Genomic DNA, 18,795 nt, shown 5'->3' on the forward strand with positions numbered 1-18,795 from the left:
TTCTACATTTGGTCACTAAGTCATTTATAACCAACAATGTTGTGTGTAGTGAGGAAATCATCCAGCCCTGATATAAAGCTGTTATAGTATCTGCCATTACTACCTCTTGTGGTCGTCATTCCACAGTCTGACTGCTCTAACTGTAAAGAACCCTTTCCTATTTAGCTGCCGGAATCGCTTTTCTTCCACTCGCAGAGTGCCCCCTGGTCCTTAGTACTGTCTTTGGAAGAAATAAGTCATGTGCCAGTCCTTTATATTGACCACACATGTATTTATACATATAAATGAGATCTCCTCTGAGACGTCTTTTTTCTAAGCTAAACATATCTAACTTTATCAACCTGTCATCATACGGGCGGCCTCCATTCCTTGTAGTAGTCTAGTTAGCCGCCTTTGAACTGACTCTAAGGGGTACATTGCACGTTGTGACATCGCTACTGCGATCTCGTCGGGGTCAAATCGAAAGTGACGCACATCCGGCGCCGGTAACGACGTTGCAACGTGTAAAGCCTAGATGCGCCGATAAACGATCGCAAAAGCGTCGTAAATCGGAGATCTGTGTAGTGTCGGTCATTTTCATAATGTTGCACCAATAGGAGATACCATGTTGTTCCTCGTTCCTGCGGCAGCGCACATCGCTGTGTGTGAAGCCGCAGGAGCGAGGAACATCTCCTTACCTGCCTCCACCGGCTATGCGGAAGGAAGGAGGTGGGCGGGATGTTACGTCCCGCTCATCTCCGCCCCTCCGCTTCTATTGGCCGCCTGCCGTGTGACGTCGCTGTGAAGAAGAAGAAGGAGGCGGGTCGCCGGCCAGAGCTACGTCGCAGGGCAGGTGAGTGCGTGTGAAGCTGCCGTAGCAATAATGTTCGCTACGGCAGCTATCACAAGATATCACATGTGCGACAGGGCAGGTACTATCGCGCTCGGCATCGCTACAATCGGCTAGCAATGTTGCAGCGTGCAAAGTACCCCTAACTTCTGAATGTCCTTTTTAAAATATGGAGCCCAAAACTGGATCCCATATTCCAGATGTGGCCTTACAAGTGATTTATAGAGGGGTAACAATACGTTGGGATCACGGGATCTAATCTCTCTTTTTATACACCCTAGAATCTTGTTTGCTTTTGCAGCTGCTGCCTGACATTGAGAGCTGCTGCTCAGCTTATTTGTAATAAGAATACCCAAGTCCTTCTCCTGTTCTGTAGTCCCGAGTTTACTTCCATTTAATGTATACGCAGTTATAGGATTACTACGTCCTAGGTGCATTACTTTACCTTTATCAACATTAGATCTCATTTGCCAAGTATCTGCCCATTCTGACATCTTATCCAGATCTTTTTGTAATATTGTACTATCAAGGTCAGTTTTTAATATCAGACATATTTCGGACTCAATTTTTTTCTACTAAACAAACAAACTATAACAAGTATAGGGCCATATAAGTTATAATTGACCCATTATGTTGACACTGATTTTCATTTCGCTATACTCGAAGCCAAGGACATAAAATCTGAGGCATGACGACACACACACAGCACTACCCATGTATTAGGAGAGAGATGGGCGAGTTCATCCTTACAAGACCTTTACCGTATGGAGAAAGGATACAAGTTCTGGTACAACGGGATGAGAGATTTAAGCGCTCGGCTAGCGTTAATGGCGGTGGCCCGAACCAAGCCTGGAAGTATTTTACCATTCACGATGGCGCCATCAAAAAGTGGTCCAAAAAAGGGGATCTGCAGGGAAAATAAAGCGTGACACTGAAAAGACTTACAGGGAAGAGTTGTTACCTACAGAATAAGTAGGTTTATCGCCCCGTCTATCAGGCTGGATTAAGAAGTTTCAGTTTGGGTAAATTTTGGGTACAATTTTCCCCCCATGACTCAGAAGGTGTATTAATAAGCCAGAATCAGGGTCTCCGTTCTTCCAAAAAAGCCACACTGTATTTGTAGTACTCGTTTGGAGAATAAGCTCCTGGCATAAAAGCTAAACATATTCATACGGCCCTACGGTATATACCTGATTGTTATTAGCAGGACGTCTTTTCGGCATCCATCAGCCCAGTATACACAATGCAAGACGTTAAGTTTAACCCCTTCAGCCCCCGGGCGCTTTCCGTTTTTGTTTTTTGCTCCCCTTCTTCCGAGAGCCGTAACTTTTTTATTTTTCCGTCAATCTTGCCATATGAGGGCTTGTTTTTTGCGGGACGAGTTGTACTTTTAAATGAAACCATACGTTTTACCATATAGTGTACTGGAAAACAGCAAAAAAAAATTCCAAGTGTGGAAAAACTGCAAAAAAAAAAAAGTGTGATAGTACAATAGTTTTTGGGATATTTTATTCACCGTGTTCACTATATGGTAAAATCGATGTGTGGGTATGATGCCTCAGGTCGGTGCGAGTTAGTAAACACCAAATATGTATAGGTTTACTTGTATCTAAGGGGTTAAAAAAAATTCACAAGCTTGTCCAATAAAAGTGGCGCACGTTTTGCGCCATTTTCCGAAACACGTAGCGTTCTTATTTTTTGGGATCTATGGGTCAGTGATGGCTTATTTTTTGAGTCTCGAGCTGACGTTTATAATGGTACCATTTTTGCGCAGATGCTACGTTTTGATCGCCTGTTATTGCATTTTGCGTAAAACTTGCGGCGACCAAAAAACGTAATTTTGGCGTTTGGAATTTTTTTGCCGCTACGCCGTTTACCAATCAGATTAATTGATTCTATATTTTGATAGATCGGGCATTTCTGAACGCGGCGATACCAAATATGTGTATATATTTTTTCCTTTTAACCCTTTAATTTTCAATGGGGTGAAAAGGGGGTGATTTGAAGTTTTAGTTTTTTTTTTTTTTATTTTTTAAAACTTTTTTTTAACTTTATTTTATTTTATTTTATTAGTCCCCCTAGGGGGCTATAGCGATCAGCAATGCGATCGCTCTGCACTATCTGGTGATCACAGCTACACAGCTGTAAACAGCAGATATGCTCACTTTCTGCTTCACTCGGCTCCGGGCCGAGTGAAACCGAAAGTGACTCATGATAGCTACAGGCGTCATCACATGACCCTGTGCTACCATGGCAACCACCGAAAGTCACGTGATCACGCACGTGACTTCCGGTGGGTGCGGCGGTAAGTGAAAATCATGGCCGCGCGCATATGCATCTCGCTGACAGACTTTGGCAGCGAGATGTAAGGGGTTAAATGTTGCGAGTGGAAGCGATTCCACTCGTAACATGCAGGCACAATATGTCAGTTGTTGAAAACAGCTGATATGTGTGCGGATCGCCGCGACCTGCTCACGGAAGAGGACGGGGATTAACCTCACATGAGGTCCATGAAATTTTAGTATTTGATTTTATGGTAGCTAAAAATTCTTGAACAATTGTAGCCAATTTTGTCTATATCTATCTACGGTATATCTATAAAGCGGGTAAGAAGTATTTAATACCAATTTCCTTAGTAAATACATTTCTAAAGGTGTTATTAACATGAATTTCTAGCCAGATGCTTGTAACAACCCATCCAATCCATACAGGCAAAGAAATCAGACCATAGATGTCCATATATTAAGTTAGGTGTACTAATGAGAAATGTCAGAGGGAAAAAGTATTGAACACATGGAGAGAGAGGTGTAATAAGCCTTGGAAAGTCATGACACCAGCTGAAATCTAGAAATCAATAACAAAAGGGGGCTTTACACGCAACGACATCGCTAACGAGATGTCGTTGGGGGTCACAGAATTCGTGACGCACATCCGGCCTCGTTAGCAACGTTGTTGCGTGTGACAGCTACGAGCGACCGCTAACTATCAAAAATACTCACCTAATCGTTGATCGTTGACACGTCGTTCATTTCCTAAATATCGTTGTTCATTTTGGACGCAGGTTGTTTGTCGTTCCTGAGGCAGCACACATCGCTACGTGTGACACCCCGGGAAAGACGAACAACAGCGTACCTGCGTCCTCCGGCAACGAGGTGGGCGTGTCGATAATGCGGCTGGTCTTCGCCCCTCCGCTTCTACTGGCGGGCCGCTGTGTGACGTCGCTGTGACGCCACACAAACCTCCCCCTTAACGAAGAGGGCGTGTCGTTAATGCGGCTGGTCTCCGCCCCTCCACTTTTATTGGCGGGCCGCTGATTGACGTTGCTGTGACGCCGCACAAACCGCCCCTTTAAAAAAAGGGGTTGTTCGCCGGCCACAGTGGCGTCGCTAGGAAGGTAAGTACGTGTGACGCGTACCGGCGATATTGGGCGCCACAGGCAGCGATTTGCCTGTGACGCACAAACGACAGGGGCAGGTGCGATCGCTAGCGATGTCGCAGCGTGTAAAGCCCCCTAAAGGCTTTCTTTATTATAGATACTCCACACTGTTAAATGTTCCCACAAACTGCCTTAAAAATCCAAATACGGCACATCACTTTATTTTCTTTATCCATTTTTATTTTGTGACATCATATTTACTAATGTGAAGGAAGACATCCAGACTCCGATGCAATAAGGGCCTCTACGAGCTTCCATGCTGCAGTCAGACTCTTGGTGCAGGCAATGCACGCTGTAGTAGATTAAACAGAAGCACTTCAATGATCAGGGACCACACCTGCAGTGACGTTTCGGGGGACCTTCCCCTTTGCAGAGCCTTGAGAAATAGACCAGCTGAAATTATCAGTAATTAGAAAGCAATCCTGCCACAAATAATATCAGCTGGTTCAGCTGATGGCCTATAAAAAAAGGTGTTAACACCAAGGTGCCACACAAGAAACAACTTATGGTGGGTAAAACCAGTGAGCTGTCTCAAGAAGTTTGCAACCTTATTGTTGCTATACATACTGATGGCATTAATTCCAGAAGAATTTCTAAACTACTGAAGGTTCCATCCAGTGAGAACTGTTGGGGCCATAACCTGGAGGTGCAAAGAACATAATTTCATCATAAATTAGCCATGACCAGGTGTTGCCTGCAAGAATTTAGACAGAGGAGTGAAAAGAATTATCAGGACAGATGTCCAAGAGCCAAAAACGACCCATGGAGAGCTATGGAAAGACCTGGAATCAGCAGGTACAATTTCAAAGAAAACAATAAGTAATGCTCTCAAGCTCCATGGCCTGTATGCACGCTCACTACGCAAGACAAGAGCATTGAAAGTTCTCTCAGCAACATTTAGACAAGCCTGTAAAATACTGGGAGACTATAGTCTGGTCAGATGAGACCAAAATTGAATTTTTTGGATGTCATAATACACACCATGTTGGGAGGCCAAAAGGCATGGTATATCATCTCCAAAACACCAACAACAGTGATGTTTGGAGATGGGAACATCATGGTGTGGGACAGTTTTTCAGCATACATAAACACAATTTGCCAAAAGGTACCAAGAGGCACTCTAATTAAAGACAATTTAAAATTAACACTCATTATTTTAATATAAATGACGAAGTGTGTTTGTGTGGAAGAATGGGCCTATATCACACCTGAGCAATGCATGCAAATAGTAGTAAGTAGTAATTTTGATCATTTCAGGAATTAGTGAACTGTTTGGTCGTGGACCACTGATTCACTATTAATTCTCTTATACAGATTAATCCCACCCTACGTTTGCTAGTTAAAATCGTTCCGCTACCTGCCTCCCCAACATGTTTCACCATCACTGGCTTCATCAGGGGACTGACGCCATAGTAAGGCTATCTTTAACGGTCTTTAGTTAGGGTAACCTCTTGTTGCCTTTTGGCAAATTGTGTTTGGATTAGTTAACCCTATGCTGACCGGGTCACAGATTCGAGGATTAGTGTTTCAGCATACGGCATTGGCAAACTTCATATGATTGAAAGACACACAGCCAAGGAAACTCTCAACTGGTTTTAAAGAAAGAAAATAAAACTGCTAGAATGGCCGAGCCGATCACCGGAGCTGAATCCAGCAGAAAATTTATGGAAGGAACTAAAGCTCAGAGTTCATAGCAGGAGTCCATGAGACCTACTGGATGTGAAGTGTGTTTGTGTGGAAGAATGGGCCAATATCACACCTGAGCAATCTATGCAAATAGTTTCTCCATTTAGGAGGCGTCTTGAAGCGGTCATCACCAACAATGGCATTTCTACAAAGTATTAAATAATTTTCAGTGGCGTTTTTTCCCTATGTCATTTCTCATTATTACACATAAATTAATTTATGAACATCTATAGTTTGATTTCTTTGCCTGTGTGGATTGGACGGGTTGTTACCGACATCTGGTAAGAAATTCATGTCAAAAGCACCTTTAGAAATATTATTACTAATTTGTGACGTGTTTAATACTTATTACACCTGCTGTATATACACATTTATATTACACACACACACCTACATGTAGAAATCTAATATATAAAGCTGAGTGTATGTATGTATGTGTGTGTGTGTGTGTGTGTGTGTGTATGTGTCCGCTAAAGGAATTCCAACCGTCGCATTTACAATCATGAAATTTTGCACAGACGCCTCATGTGACTCAGGGAACATCATAGACTATGTTTTGACATGAAAATTTAACCCCGCGCTTTACAGTTACTATCCAAAACACCTATCTCCATTAAAGTCAATGGAGATAGGAGCTACAGCTTATTAAGAGCAGCTGAGAGTGGTTGCAATAGGAACAAAATAAACTGTTAGTATAAGAAGCTTATGTGTGAGGTAGTAAGATTTTGGTGGGGAGACGGCTAGAGAGAGACAGACAGACATAAGCACAGACAGAGACTGACAGACAGGGAAAGAGACCGAGAGAGACAGGGGAAGAGATAGATAGAGGGGCAAAGAGACCGAGGGGGCAAAGAGACCGAGGGGGGGGGGGGGGAAAGAGACCGGGGGGGGGAAGGAGACCGAGGGGGGGGGGAAGAGACCGAGGGGGGGGGGGGAAGAGACCAAGGGGGGGGGGAAAGAGACCAAGGGGGGGGGGGAAGAGACCAAGGGGGGGGGGAAGAGACCAAGGGGGGGGGAAAGGGACCAAGGGGGGGGGAAAGAGACCAAGGGGGGGGGGGGGAGAGACCGAGGGGGCAAAGAGACCGAGGGGGGGGGGAAGAGACCGAGGGGGGGGGGAAAGACCGAGGGGGGGGGAGGGAAGAGACCGAGGGGGGGGGGGGAAGAGACCGAGGAGGGGGGGAAGAGACCGAGGGGGGGGGGGGGGAAGAGACCGAGGGGGGAAAGAGACCGAGGGGGGGGGAAGAGACCGAGGGGGGGAGGGAAGAGACCGAGGGGGGAGGGAAGAGACCGAGGGGGGAGGGAAGAGACCGAGGGGGGAGGGAAGAGACCGAGGGGGGGGTGTGGGGGGCAAAGAGACAAAGGGGGGGGGGAAGAGATCGAGGGGGGGGGGAAAGAGACCGAGGGGGGGGGGGGAAAGAGACCGAGGGGGGGGAAAGAGACCGAGGGGGGGGGGAAAGAGACCGAGGGGGGGGGGAAAGAGACCGAGGGGCGGGGGAAGAGCCCGAGCGGGGGGGGAGGGGGAAAGAGACCGAGGGGGGGGGAAGAGACCGAGGGGGGGGGAAGAGACCGAGGGGGGGGGGAAGAGACCGAGGGGGGGAAAGAGACTGAGGGGGAAAAGAGACAGACCTGGAACGAGATAGACAGAGATGAAGAGACGGACAGAGAGACTGATACACAGACAGACAGACAGATAGACACAAACAGACCTGGATAGAGACTGACACACAGACAGAGCCACATACACAGAGACAGACACACAGACAGAAAGAGATAGACAGACAAACTGGGAGAGAGACAAAGAGACAGTTACTATCCCGGGCAGTGCCTGGGTACTACAGCTAGTAAAATATATTAATAAAACTAAATCATAAAGAATACAAATATTAATTTAAAATAATGAACAATAAATAGTTAAAGAGCACTGCTGGATCCCCTTACTATGCATAGGTATGCTGCATATTATATTGCTGCAAGGGTGAATTTGTCTATTACTCTCTGTTATCAGCCAGCGATGAAAATCTCTATTTTTATTCGTAGGTTTCATGAATCTTCAGTTATGGCAGAATTAGCAGAAACATAAAGAAGCAGGCGTGAATCTTACTTCCGGTTTCTTCATAATCTGGATGCTGAACATGTGATTCTTCATGGGGTAGATGACTAGTAGCACGTCCCCAAACTCGGTGGGTATAATGCCTCTGCGATACTCTCTGCTGTGCTCCGACCAGACGATGTGGACTTCATCATTGCCGAGGTGACGAAGCTGCGGAGGGAGAGGAAATTGAAAGAGACATTAAAAAGTGAATGAGAATAATTGGGAATAAAAATGAAAGCCAGCTGTTATGAAATTTAATTTTCCGGGGGAAAATGTAATCTACTTTGCTGCGCTAAGCCCGGTAAGGACAGGCAATAACGTGTGAATGTGAGAAATGGAGCATGCTGAACTCAACGACAAAACTTTTCTAACTGGATTATACACACACTGGTCAGTGAGGACAGACCGAGAAAAATAGGAGGCATTTCTGCTCCTGGAGATCGGAGACGCAGGCTTCATCCCAACAACATCAATGGGCCAGGTCATGAAAAAGAATCTGTTAGCAGGTTTTTGCTATGTAATGTGACAACAGCATGATTTAGGGTCGGAGACCCTGAATGCAGTGATATGTCACTTATAGGCCTGTTTTAATAAAATCTGTAACACTGTAGTAGGGAAAAAAAGCGCAAATAGGGTCTTACCCGGAATGGGGGTGAAAATATAGGAGAGAATACACTCACCTGGTAAGGTTGTGCCAGTCACAACATCTTTCACAGGCTTGCAAGTGTCTAGTGGTTAGCAGCGGCCCCGAGAAAACGTTATAAAATAGAAGGAGAAAAGAAACAGGTTTTGCGCCGCACTAAAAACCACAGATCCAGTGGATTAAAAAGACTTCCTTTTTATTTTTACAAGTCTACGCGTTTCAGAGACATATCTGTCTCCTTCATCAGGACAAAAGATATCAATGATTTCTTTTGTCCTGATGAAGGAGACGGATATGTCTCTGAAACGCGTAGACTTGTAAAAATAAAAAGGAAGTCTTTTTAATTTCTTTTGTCCTGATGAAGGAGACGGATATGTCTCTGAAACGCGTAGACTTGTAAAAATAAAAAGGAAGTCTTTTTAATTTCTTTTGTCCTGAAGAAGGAGACGGATATGTCTCTGAAACGCGTAGACTTGTAAAAATAAAAAGGAAGTCTTTTTAATTTCTTTTGTCCTGATGGAGACAGATGTCTATGAAACGCGTAGACTTGTAAAAATAAAAAGGAAGTCTTTTTAAATTCTTTTGTCCTGATGAAGGAGACGGATATGTCTCTGAAACGCGTAGACTTGTAAAAATAAAAAGGAAGTCTTTTTAAATTCTTTTGTCCTGATGAAGGAGACGGATATGTCTCTGAAACGTGTAGACTTGTAAAAATAAAAAGGAAGTCTTTTTAATTTCTTTTGTCCTGATGGAGACAGATGTCTATGAAACGCGTAGACTTGTAAAAATAAAAAGGAAGTCTTTTTAAATTCTTTTGTCCTGATGAAGGAGACGGATATGTCTCTGAAACGCGTAGACTTGTAAAAATAAAAAGGAAGTCTTTTTAAATTCTTTTGTCCTGATGAAGGAGACGGATATGTCTCTGAAACGCGTAGACTTGTAAAAATAAAAAGGAAGTCTTTTTAATTTCTTTTGTCCTGATGAAGGAGACTGATATGTCTCTGAAACGCGTAGACTTGTAAAAATAAAAAGGAAGTCTTTTTAATCTACTGGATCTGTGTTTTTTTAGCACGGCACAAAACCAGTTTCTTTTCTCCTTATATTTTAATAAAATCTGTGTTTTATCACCAGGAGATAATCACTACAGGACTAGTGATCTTGTGCCTCTTGTGTAACCCCACCTCCTGCACTGATCAGCAGCTCTCGGTCAATATACAATGTACACAGAAAGCTGCCAATCTGTGATGTGGGCGTGGTAACACACAGCAGAAAGATAGAAAAAATGTTCAGCTCACCATTTCTCTAGTCCAAGTCAGGATCGATGTTGGTAAACGGAGCTTCCCTGGCCTCAGGCAGAACAATAGCAAGCAAAATTGTGAATAGTCTCCAGCACTTCAAAAAAGTTAAAACTATTTATTGAAGCTATATTAAAAAAAAAAAAACATTAAGCGAAACCCGACATGTTTCGGCTAATAGCGCCTTAATCCAGACAAAAAATAGTTTTAACTTTTTTCAAGTGCTGGAGACTATTCACAATTATGGTTACACACAGCTCCGCATTCTGAGCACTACTGCATCTTCAGCAGAGAAAATTGATTTTTATCACAACTGCTGCACCCAGTAAACTAAGTGAAACATCGCTGGAGTCAGGCTCTCTGTCCCTACATCATGCTGCTCTCAGATTACATAGCAAAACCTGGTGACAGATTCCCTTTAAATTGCTTTATACTGCATAGCTATTCAGGGGCCTGGAAAAGCTGAACGATAAACAAAGGAAGTCTAAATTATTCCATCAATGCAAAATAATCAATAACAATAGAATAGGACAAATATGTTTTTTTTTCAATCAATATGTATGAGGCCGTGTTCTACATGGAACGCATTACAGTATTTTTTTTTTTTTTTTTTTTCCAAATGTTTTTATTAAATTTTTCAATTTTTATAAACATAACAAAGACCTTCATGGTTACAAAAGAAGAACATTCCTCTGACAGAATAAAACATAATAGGGGATATTGTCCCAACTTAAAATTCCAGACTGCTCTTTGGTAAGTCGTTAAAACCTGTGTCAACCCTAGGTATTTCCGAAGTTGCTGTGTCCCGATATACCCTTATCTGCTCATCTTCTCCGCTCTCCACAACCCACTACTGGATGATTCTTAATTTACCCAAGTTGTCTTGGATATCATTCAAGAGATACCACTCTGAGTGTGTAAAAGGTGTCATCACATTATTTATCTCTCCCGGGGTAAATTGGCGTTCAATAAAGTTTCTCCATCTCCCAAAAAACTTGCCTGTCAACCTGTCTTTGTCCCTTTCCGCTGCCATTTTTTCTAGTCTCAATAGGTTGTGTAATTCGCCAATGACTTCCTTCATGGATGGGCTCTCTCTGTGTATCCAGTGTTTTAAAATACATCGTTTGGCTATCATGGCTATGTCATGTAGTATTGCAAAATTTTTCTGTCCCTGCGCCTCCGAACCCCCTCTTACTCCTTTCTCAAAGGAGTGAAAAATCCACACCATTAACTCTAAATCACTAGAAATTCCCCATGTTGCTCTAACAAATGCCCTAACTTGATTCCAAAACCCCTGAATTTTCTTACATTCCCATAATCCATGTAACATATCTGTTTTCTCTTCTTGACACTTAGGACATCGCATATCTCTTCCTGGTATATTGAATCCCAAGATAGCCCTATGTAAGATTCTAAATTGAGTGTCCCTCCATCTCTCATTAGTAACATGTTTCCGCACTTGTACCCAACCCTTCAATATGGTGCCCACCACTTCTTGTCCTTTCAATTGTTTCCCCCAAGCTGTTAGGGTACGGCTATCTTCCCTAGATATAAGCACCCCCCGAAATATTCGGTATTTTTTTTTTTAATGTAATGCATATGCAAAAATAAATTCATAATAAATATACTAATACTAAATAATTGTTTTATTGTAGACTTTCTTTTTTTAAATAACTTTTTATTATACTATTTTGCCCTAGCAGTTGTCTGATTGTACTGATGGTCCTGGGACCCCATCTAGGTTCACACGGTTGACAGTCTGGTCTTTGAGGCATCACCGAGTAGCCCCCGTCCCAGGAGTTTCCCATCATCATGATGCACTCTTGATGTTTGAGGTGCTATATGGCTGTAGAACAGGGCCCTTTATCATGTTAAGGACCACAATGGTTGTGTACTGCATGTGACAACAATCACCTGTATTCTTCATATGTCTGGCGCATGGGGTAGGGTGGTAAAATGGAAACCTTTTCTTACAAAAAAACCCCATCCAAGTCCGATTATATATTGCCAAAATCATGTTATGGTTTTATGAGAACAAAGTTGGACTTTTTGTCCAAAAGTTCCAAAAGATATGTTTAGAGCAAAATCAACATATCACCAAAAGAACACCATACCCACCCACAGTGAAGCATGGTGGAGGCATTATTAAGGCCCCGTCACACTAAGCAACATTGCTAGCAACATCGCTGCTAACGAACAACTTTTGTGACGTAGCAGCGATGTTGCTAGTGATGTCGCTGTGTGTGACATCCAGCAGCAACCTGGCCCCTGCTGTGAGATCGTTGGTTGTTGCTGAATGTCCTGGGCCATTTTTTAGTTGATGCTGTCCCGCTGTGAAGCACAGATCGCTGTGTGTGACAGCGAGACAGCAACAACTAAATGTGCAGGCAGCAGGAGCCGGCTTCTGCGGAGGCTGGTAACCACAGTAAACATCGGGTAACCAAGAAGCCCTGTCCTTGGTTACCCGATATTTACCTTTGTTACCAGCCTCCGCCGCTCTCACTGTCAGTGCCGGCTCCTGCTCTGTGCACATGTAGCTGCAGGACACATCGGGTTAATTAACCCGATGTGTGCTGTAGCTAGGAGAGCAGGGAGCCAGCGCTAAGCATTGTGCGCTGCTCCCTGCTCTGTGCACATTTAGCTGCAGCACACATCGGGTAATTAACCCGATGTGTGCTGTAACTAGGAGAGCAAGGAGCCAGCGCTAAGCATTGTGCGCTGCTCCCTGCTCTCTGCACATTTAGCTGCAGCACACATCGGGTAATTAACCCGATGTGTGCTGTAACTAGGAGAGCAGGGAGCCAGCGCTAAGTGTGCGCTGCTCCCTGCTCTCTGCACGTGTAGCTCCGTGCGCTGGTAACCAAGGTAAATATCGGATTGGTTACCCGATATTTACCTTAGTTACCAAGCGCAGCATCTTCCACGCGGCGCTGCTGGCTGGGGGCTGGTCACTGGTTGCTGGTGAGCTCACCAGCAACTCGTGTAGCCACGCTCCAGCGATCCCTGCCAGGTCAGGTTGCTGGTGGGATCGCTGTAGCGTCGCAGTGTGACATCTCACCAGCAACCTCCTAGCAACTTACCAGCGATCCCTATCGTTGTTGGGATCGCTGGTAAGTTGTTTAGTGTGACTGGACCTTTATGCTTTTGGGCTGTTTATCAGCAGCTGGAAATGAGGCTTTAGTCCGGCTGTATGGAATTAGTGCCCGGTGTTTGCGGTCTTTGAAGTCTTTGTCTTACTGTATGGAATTATGAACTGTTCCAAATATCAGTCAGTTTTGCAAGAAAACCTTCAGGCCTGTGCAAAAAAAAGCTTAAGATGAAGAAGGGATTTCATTTTTGAACACGACAACGAACCCAAGCTTTCCTCCAAATCAAAACAATGGTTTTAAGAGAAGGAGATCAGTTTTGGAAAGGCCCAGACCTGACTCCTATAGGAAATCTGTGGGTTACCTGAAGAGGGCGCTGTACACAGATGTCCTCACAATCTGCCAGATTTTTAGTTATTGCAAGAAAGAGTAGATAAAGATTACAAATTCTAGATGTACCATGCTGATAAGACTGCTACCCAAAAACACTGAATGTTGTCAAGAATTCAACAAAGTATTAGTTTAAGGGTGTGAATATTTATGCACCCACATTGTTTTAAGTACTTTTTGTATCTAAAAATATTTCAGTTTATTTTTTTTAATGGATTTGTACATATAATGGGTGAAATTAAAGGTGGAAAATTTTCTGAAATGCTTCTTCAGGGTATGATTTTTTTTTTTTTTTTACATGGCAAAAACCTTGGATTTTACTAGGGGTGTGTAGACTTTTTATATCTACTGTATATTTTCATTGAATATGTTCCATGTTAGAATTATAGGTTATATGTGATCAACCGGTGTCTTTCTCTAATCTTATCAAGCATCTATCTCATCCATCGTGCGTTGCGAGCCGTAAGGTGCAGTGACCTCACCCTTGTGTCTGTAGAGTCTGGGTGACTGATGCTCGCCTCCATTTGCGGTCACACACACCACAATGCAGTAAACACGATTTCAATCAGCTTTCTCTTAAAACGTTGCTGAGAAAGACTTTATCTCCGGCGTACGTCCTGCTGTGTAACATCAGCGTCTCGTTTGGGTTCCTGTGATATGTCTTGTGCTGTCAGGCCTTGTACTAACTGAACCTAAGAGAAATATGACGTAAATGGAACCTGGAGGCAAAACCAAATGCAATTTTGATCCAATAATGTCCTAATCTAAGGCAGAACTTTGGCTGCTCGCGCCGTCGTATTGTGCGCGGATGTTTGCTCTCTAGACGCCATCACAAGCAAAGCGAGCCATGAAAGAGAAGGCTCTGAAGAAGAATGCCCAAGGAACGCGCTAAAGGTGGAAAGAGAGATTTTCCAGCATTGACGTAATAGCAGATAGATTTTATGTTATTTACTTTAAAAGGTTTTAGTTTTCACATACTTTACTGTTTGTGCTACAGTGGACAGTCTGGTTTCCCGCAGCTCACTTTTCAGCTTTACTGTGTAGACTGGGGCAGAATCAGCCACCAGCTCATTGTTATTAGCGAATACTGTATATAAAGTCAGCAAATAGAAAAACAACGGCACATACCAACGAAGATGCAGATATTAACGTTCTTTATTTCATCCAACGGTGCAGGTAAAAAGTGGGAGGAGAGCCGGGTGCGGGTCCCCTCAGGACGACGGCCGTTTTGGGCACGAGACGGCTGTCGTCTTGAGGGGGCCTGCACCCAGCTCTCCTCCCGCTTTTTACCTGCACCGTTGGATGAAATAAAGAACGTTAATATCAGGATCTTCGTTGGTACGAAATGGCCATCGTCCTGAGGGGGCCTGCACCCAGCTCTCCTCCCGCTTTTTACCTGCACCGTTGGATGAAATAAAGAACGCTAATATCAGGATCTTCGTTGGTACGAAACGGCCATCGTCCTGAGGGGGCCTGCACCCAGCTCTCCTCCCGCTTTTTACCTGCACCGTTGGATGAAATAAAGAACGTTAATATTTGGATCTTTGATGGTATGTGCCGTAGTTTTTCTATTTGCTGGCTTTATGAGAAAACTTCTCTGTTCAACGAGCACCCACGGCCAGTCTACCTCTGGCCGCTTCATCATGGGGGAGAGTAGAGGGCGATAGAATTTAAATTTCTCACTCTACAAATCCTGCAGCTCCCGTGGGCTCCTTCTATGATCTCTGAGATTTAGTTCCTTCCATACATTTTCTATTGGATTCAGGTCAGGTGATCGGCTCGGCCATTCTAGCAGCTTTATTTTCTTTCTCTGAAACCAGTTGAGAGTCTCCTTGGCTGTGTGTTTGGGATCACTGTCTTGCCGAAATGTCCACCCTCGTTTCATCTTATCATTCTGGTAGATGGCAGTAGACGTTTATCATGAATGTTTTGGTACCTTTGTCCATTCATCCTTCATTGAATATTATGAAGCATGCAATTTCCATATGCTGAATAACAATACCACACCATAATGTTCGCACCTCCAAACTTCACTTCTGTTGGCGTTTTTTTGAGGCGATTTGCCTTTTGGCCTCCGAACAAGATGTGTATTATGGCCTCCAAAGAGTTTACTTTTGGGCTCATCTGACCAGACTATAGTGTCCCAGTATTTCAAAGGCTTGTCTAAATGTTGCTGAGAAAAAAAACCTTTAAATGAGCTTGAACATGCTTTTTGCTCAGCAATGGACTCATCCATGGTGAGCGTGCATATATGCCATGGAGGGCAAGTGCATGACATTGTTTTCTAAGAAAAAATTGTTCCTGCTGATTCCAGGTCTTTCTGTAGCTCTGCACAGGTGGTCTTTGGCTCTTAGACAACTCTTCTGATAATGCTTTTCACTCCTTTGTTTGAAATCATGTGGGGAGCACCTGATCATGGCCGGTTTATGGTGACATTATGTTCTTTCCACTCCGAATTATGGCCCCAACAGTGCTCACTGATGCCTTCAAGTTTAAAAATTCTTCTGTAACAAATGCCATCAGGATATTTTGCATCAATAAGATTATGAAGATCTTGAGGCAGCTCATTGGTTTTACCCATCATGAGATGTTTCTTTCGTGGCAACCTGCTAATAAGACACCTTTTTATAGGCCATCAGTTGAACCAGTTGATATTATGTTTCTTAAGTGGCAGGATTGCTTTCTAATTACTGACAGATTTCAGCTGGTGTCATGACTTTCCATGGCTTTTTGTACCTCTCTTTCTCGATGTGTTCAATACATTTACATGTGTTATTTCTCATTGTTACACAACTTAAATGTATGCACGTCTATGATTTGATTTCTCTATGTGGATTGGATGGGTTGTTACAGACATCTGGTAAGAATTTCATGTCAATAGCACTTTTAAAAATGTATCCTTTTCCATTTCAGAGCCAGACGGGGAAAGCTAAAGATGCAACATGGTGCTACCCTGTTTCCCCGAAAATAAGACACTGTCTAATAATTTTTTTTGCTCTGAAAAAAGAGCTAGGTCTTATTTTCAGGGGGTGTCTTATTCTCGAGGAGACATGGTTGGGGGTAAGTTTACCCACCACAAAAAACAGACTCCCCCCCCCCCCCCCATCATCCCAGGATCGTCATACTTACCAGCCCTGGGCGTCTGTATGGTTCCCAGGTCCTCCTGTGATCTCCCAGATGTGCTGCACGCCTCCCCTGCGTCTGGCCGACATCAGATCACACACACACACCACTTCGCCCCGTGATCTCCCTGCAGCTGTGCTCCCCTGCGTCTGGCTGACATCAGATAACACACACACACACACACACACACACACACTTCTCCCTGTGCCCTCCTGTGGGCGGTCCCAGCAGCTGTGCTGCACGCCGTGCTCCTCTGCCTTCTGCCGACACTCACAGATCCGATCGCATACGTTTTCACACACAGTCAAACATTCGATCGCATACACTTACACACACACCCCCCACTTCTCCCTGTGCCCTCCTGTGGGCGGTCCCAGCAGCTGTGCTGCACGCCGTGCTCCTCTGCCTCCTGCCGACACTCACAGATCCGATCGCTTACATACACACACACACACACACACACACACACTATCGCACGCACACACTCACAACATCCGGACATACCACATGATTCCGGCCATGTGATCCTCGGCAGGTCCTGGAAGGTCACTGCACAGTATCGCCACCGAGAAGCAAGCGATTTCGCCGGATGTTGTGAGTGTGTGGATGCGATCTGTAGTGTGTTGGTGTGTGCGTGTGAGAGACAGTGAGTGTGATCTGATGTGTGTGTGTGTATGATCTGATGTGTGTGTGTGTGTTCCGCCGCAGGACCTTGATGCGCTCACCTTCTCCCGGTCGGCGTCTGGTGAGTATGATCGGGGGTCTTCTTTCTTCTGTCTTCTCTTTTCTGGGGGTGTCCGCTGCCTATAATGAAGTGTCCTGCAGTGTCTTTAACTCTTTCACAGCTGCATGACACTTCATTATTGACCGCGGCTAGGTCTTATTTTCAGGGGATGTCTTATATTAAAGCTTCCCTAAAAACTCCTAGGAGGTCTTATTTTCGGGGGAGGTTTTATTTTCGGGGAAACAAGGTAGAAACCTCCCAATTGCTCTATTAAGATAAACGTTTTCTGAATCCAGTTATTGACAGACATGGCTCATAAGTCCAAGTGTGTTAAGCCTGGGCCCACCTAATCTGACAGCTGCAGCTTGTACTGAGCAGTGTGAGAATTAACTGCAGCAGGGAGGAGGGGCACTGAGGAGCTGACAATCCAGCTAGGTGGGTGGAGGTTGAGTTAAACTTTCTTAAAAGGATTATACAGCCAGTAGACATGGATTTTCAAAGTAAATACATCAGCCCCATCAGGTTGAGGAGATGCATTTAGTAATTTATGCAAGTTCTATTGTGAAATCTGGTGATAGATCTGCTATATACTGAAGGAAATTAAATAAATAGACACATGCATGTCAGGGCATACAGAATAGTAACTAAACATACAAATGCTATACAGTACTGACAGGATTACAATATGTCCAATGCACAGTCTGGACATATGGCTTTTGCGGTAGATCATTTTTCCTTACAATAATGGTGATGAAATGGAGTTGTCTTTGTATGTGACAGACACAGGAGGATCCATAGCACACAGCGAGAGCCCGAGGCATGGCCAGATCCCAATACTCCATCCTTCTAATTTAATTAGAGGCATTAAACTCCATGCTGAGGTCAAGCGGCTCCCTCTTCCTGCATCCCCGCAATCCAGCCTGCGCTCATTAAAGTTCCCACTGACTGGATTAACACCTCAGAAGATGCATGTCTGCAGGAGTCGGGGGGCGGGGGGAGGATGTGCACCCCAACAAGGGCCACGATCACACACTTGTTAGTAGTAATGTGGAATTATCCATACGCAGCAAAAGCAAATACTTATGCAGAGACACCGCTGTGCACTTGCTGCTTGCTTGAGCTCAGCGAGCACTCGGCTCACCGGCAAATCTGCCCCAATCTGCTGGATTTATCCCCTGAAAAGAGCACAACGCTTTGTATTTGAGAGTTAAACTTAAATATCTAAGTAAAATTGTAAAAATAAAAGGCTTAGAATTTTTTTAATTTTACATTACTCGCGTCCCACCTGCCGCCTGACCGGGCAACTCGCGTCCCACCTCCCGCCTGACCGGGAAACTCGCGTCCCACCTCCCGCCTGACCGGGCAACTCGCGTCCCACCTCCCGCCTGACCGGGAAACTCGCGTCCCACCTCCCGCCTGACCGGGCAACTCGCGTCCCACCTCCCGCCTGACCGGGCAACTCGCGTCCCACCTCCCGCCTGACCGGGCAAC

The 18,795-nt window shown here is 44.5% G+C and overlaps 1 protein-coding gene across 5 annotated transcripts in view; it reads right to left on the bottom strand.

Annotated features, from left to right (window-relative positions):
- The window catches only part of RALGAPA1 (Ral GTPase activating protein catalytic subunit alpha 1), a 371,616-nt gene that overhangs the window by 51,417 nt on the left and 301,404 nt on the right, over nt 1-18,795 (bottom strand). For all 5 annotated transcript variants that reach the window (XM_075330777.1, XM_075330774.1, XM_075330775.1 and 2 more), the window contains 2 exons: nt 8,053-8,211; nt 1,609-1,736 (listed from right to left, as the gene is read on the bottom strand). In XM_075330777.1, coding sequence (XP_075186892.1) covers nt 1,609-1,736; nt 8,053-8,211 — 287 coding nt within the window. The remainder of the gene's footprint in view (nt 1-1,608; nt 1,737-8,052; nt 8,212-18,795) is intronic.

This window comes from Anomaloglossus baeobatrachus, chromosome 12 (assembly GCF_048569485.1).
Source record: "Anomaloglossus baeobatrachus isolate aAnoBae1 chromosome 12, aAnoBae1.hap1, whole genome shotgun sequence".
Taxonomy (NCBI): Eukaryota; Metazoa; Chordata; class Amphibia; order Anura; family Aromobatidae; genus Anomaloglossus; species Anomaloglossus baeobatrachus.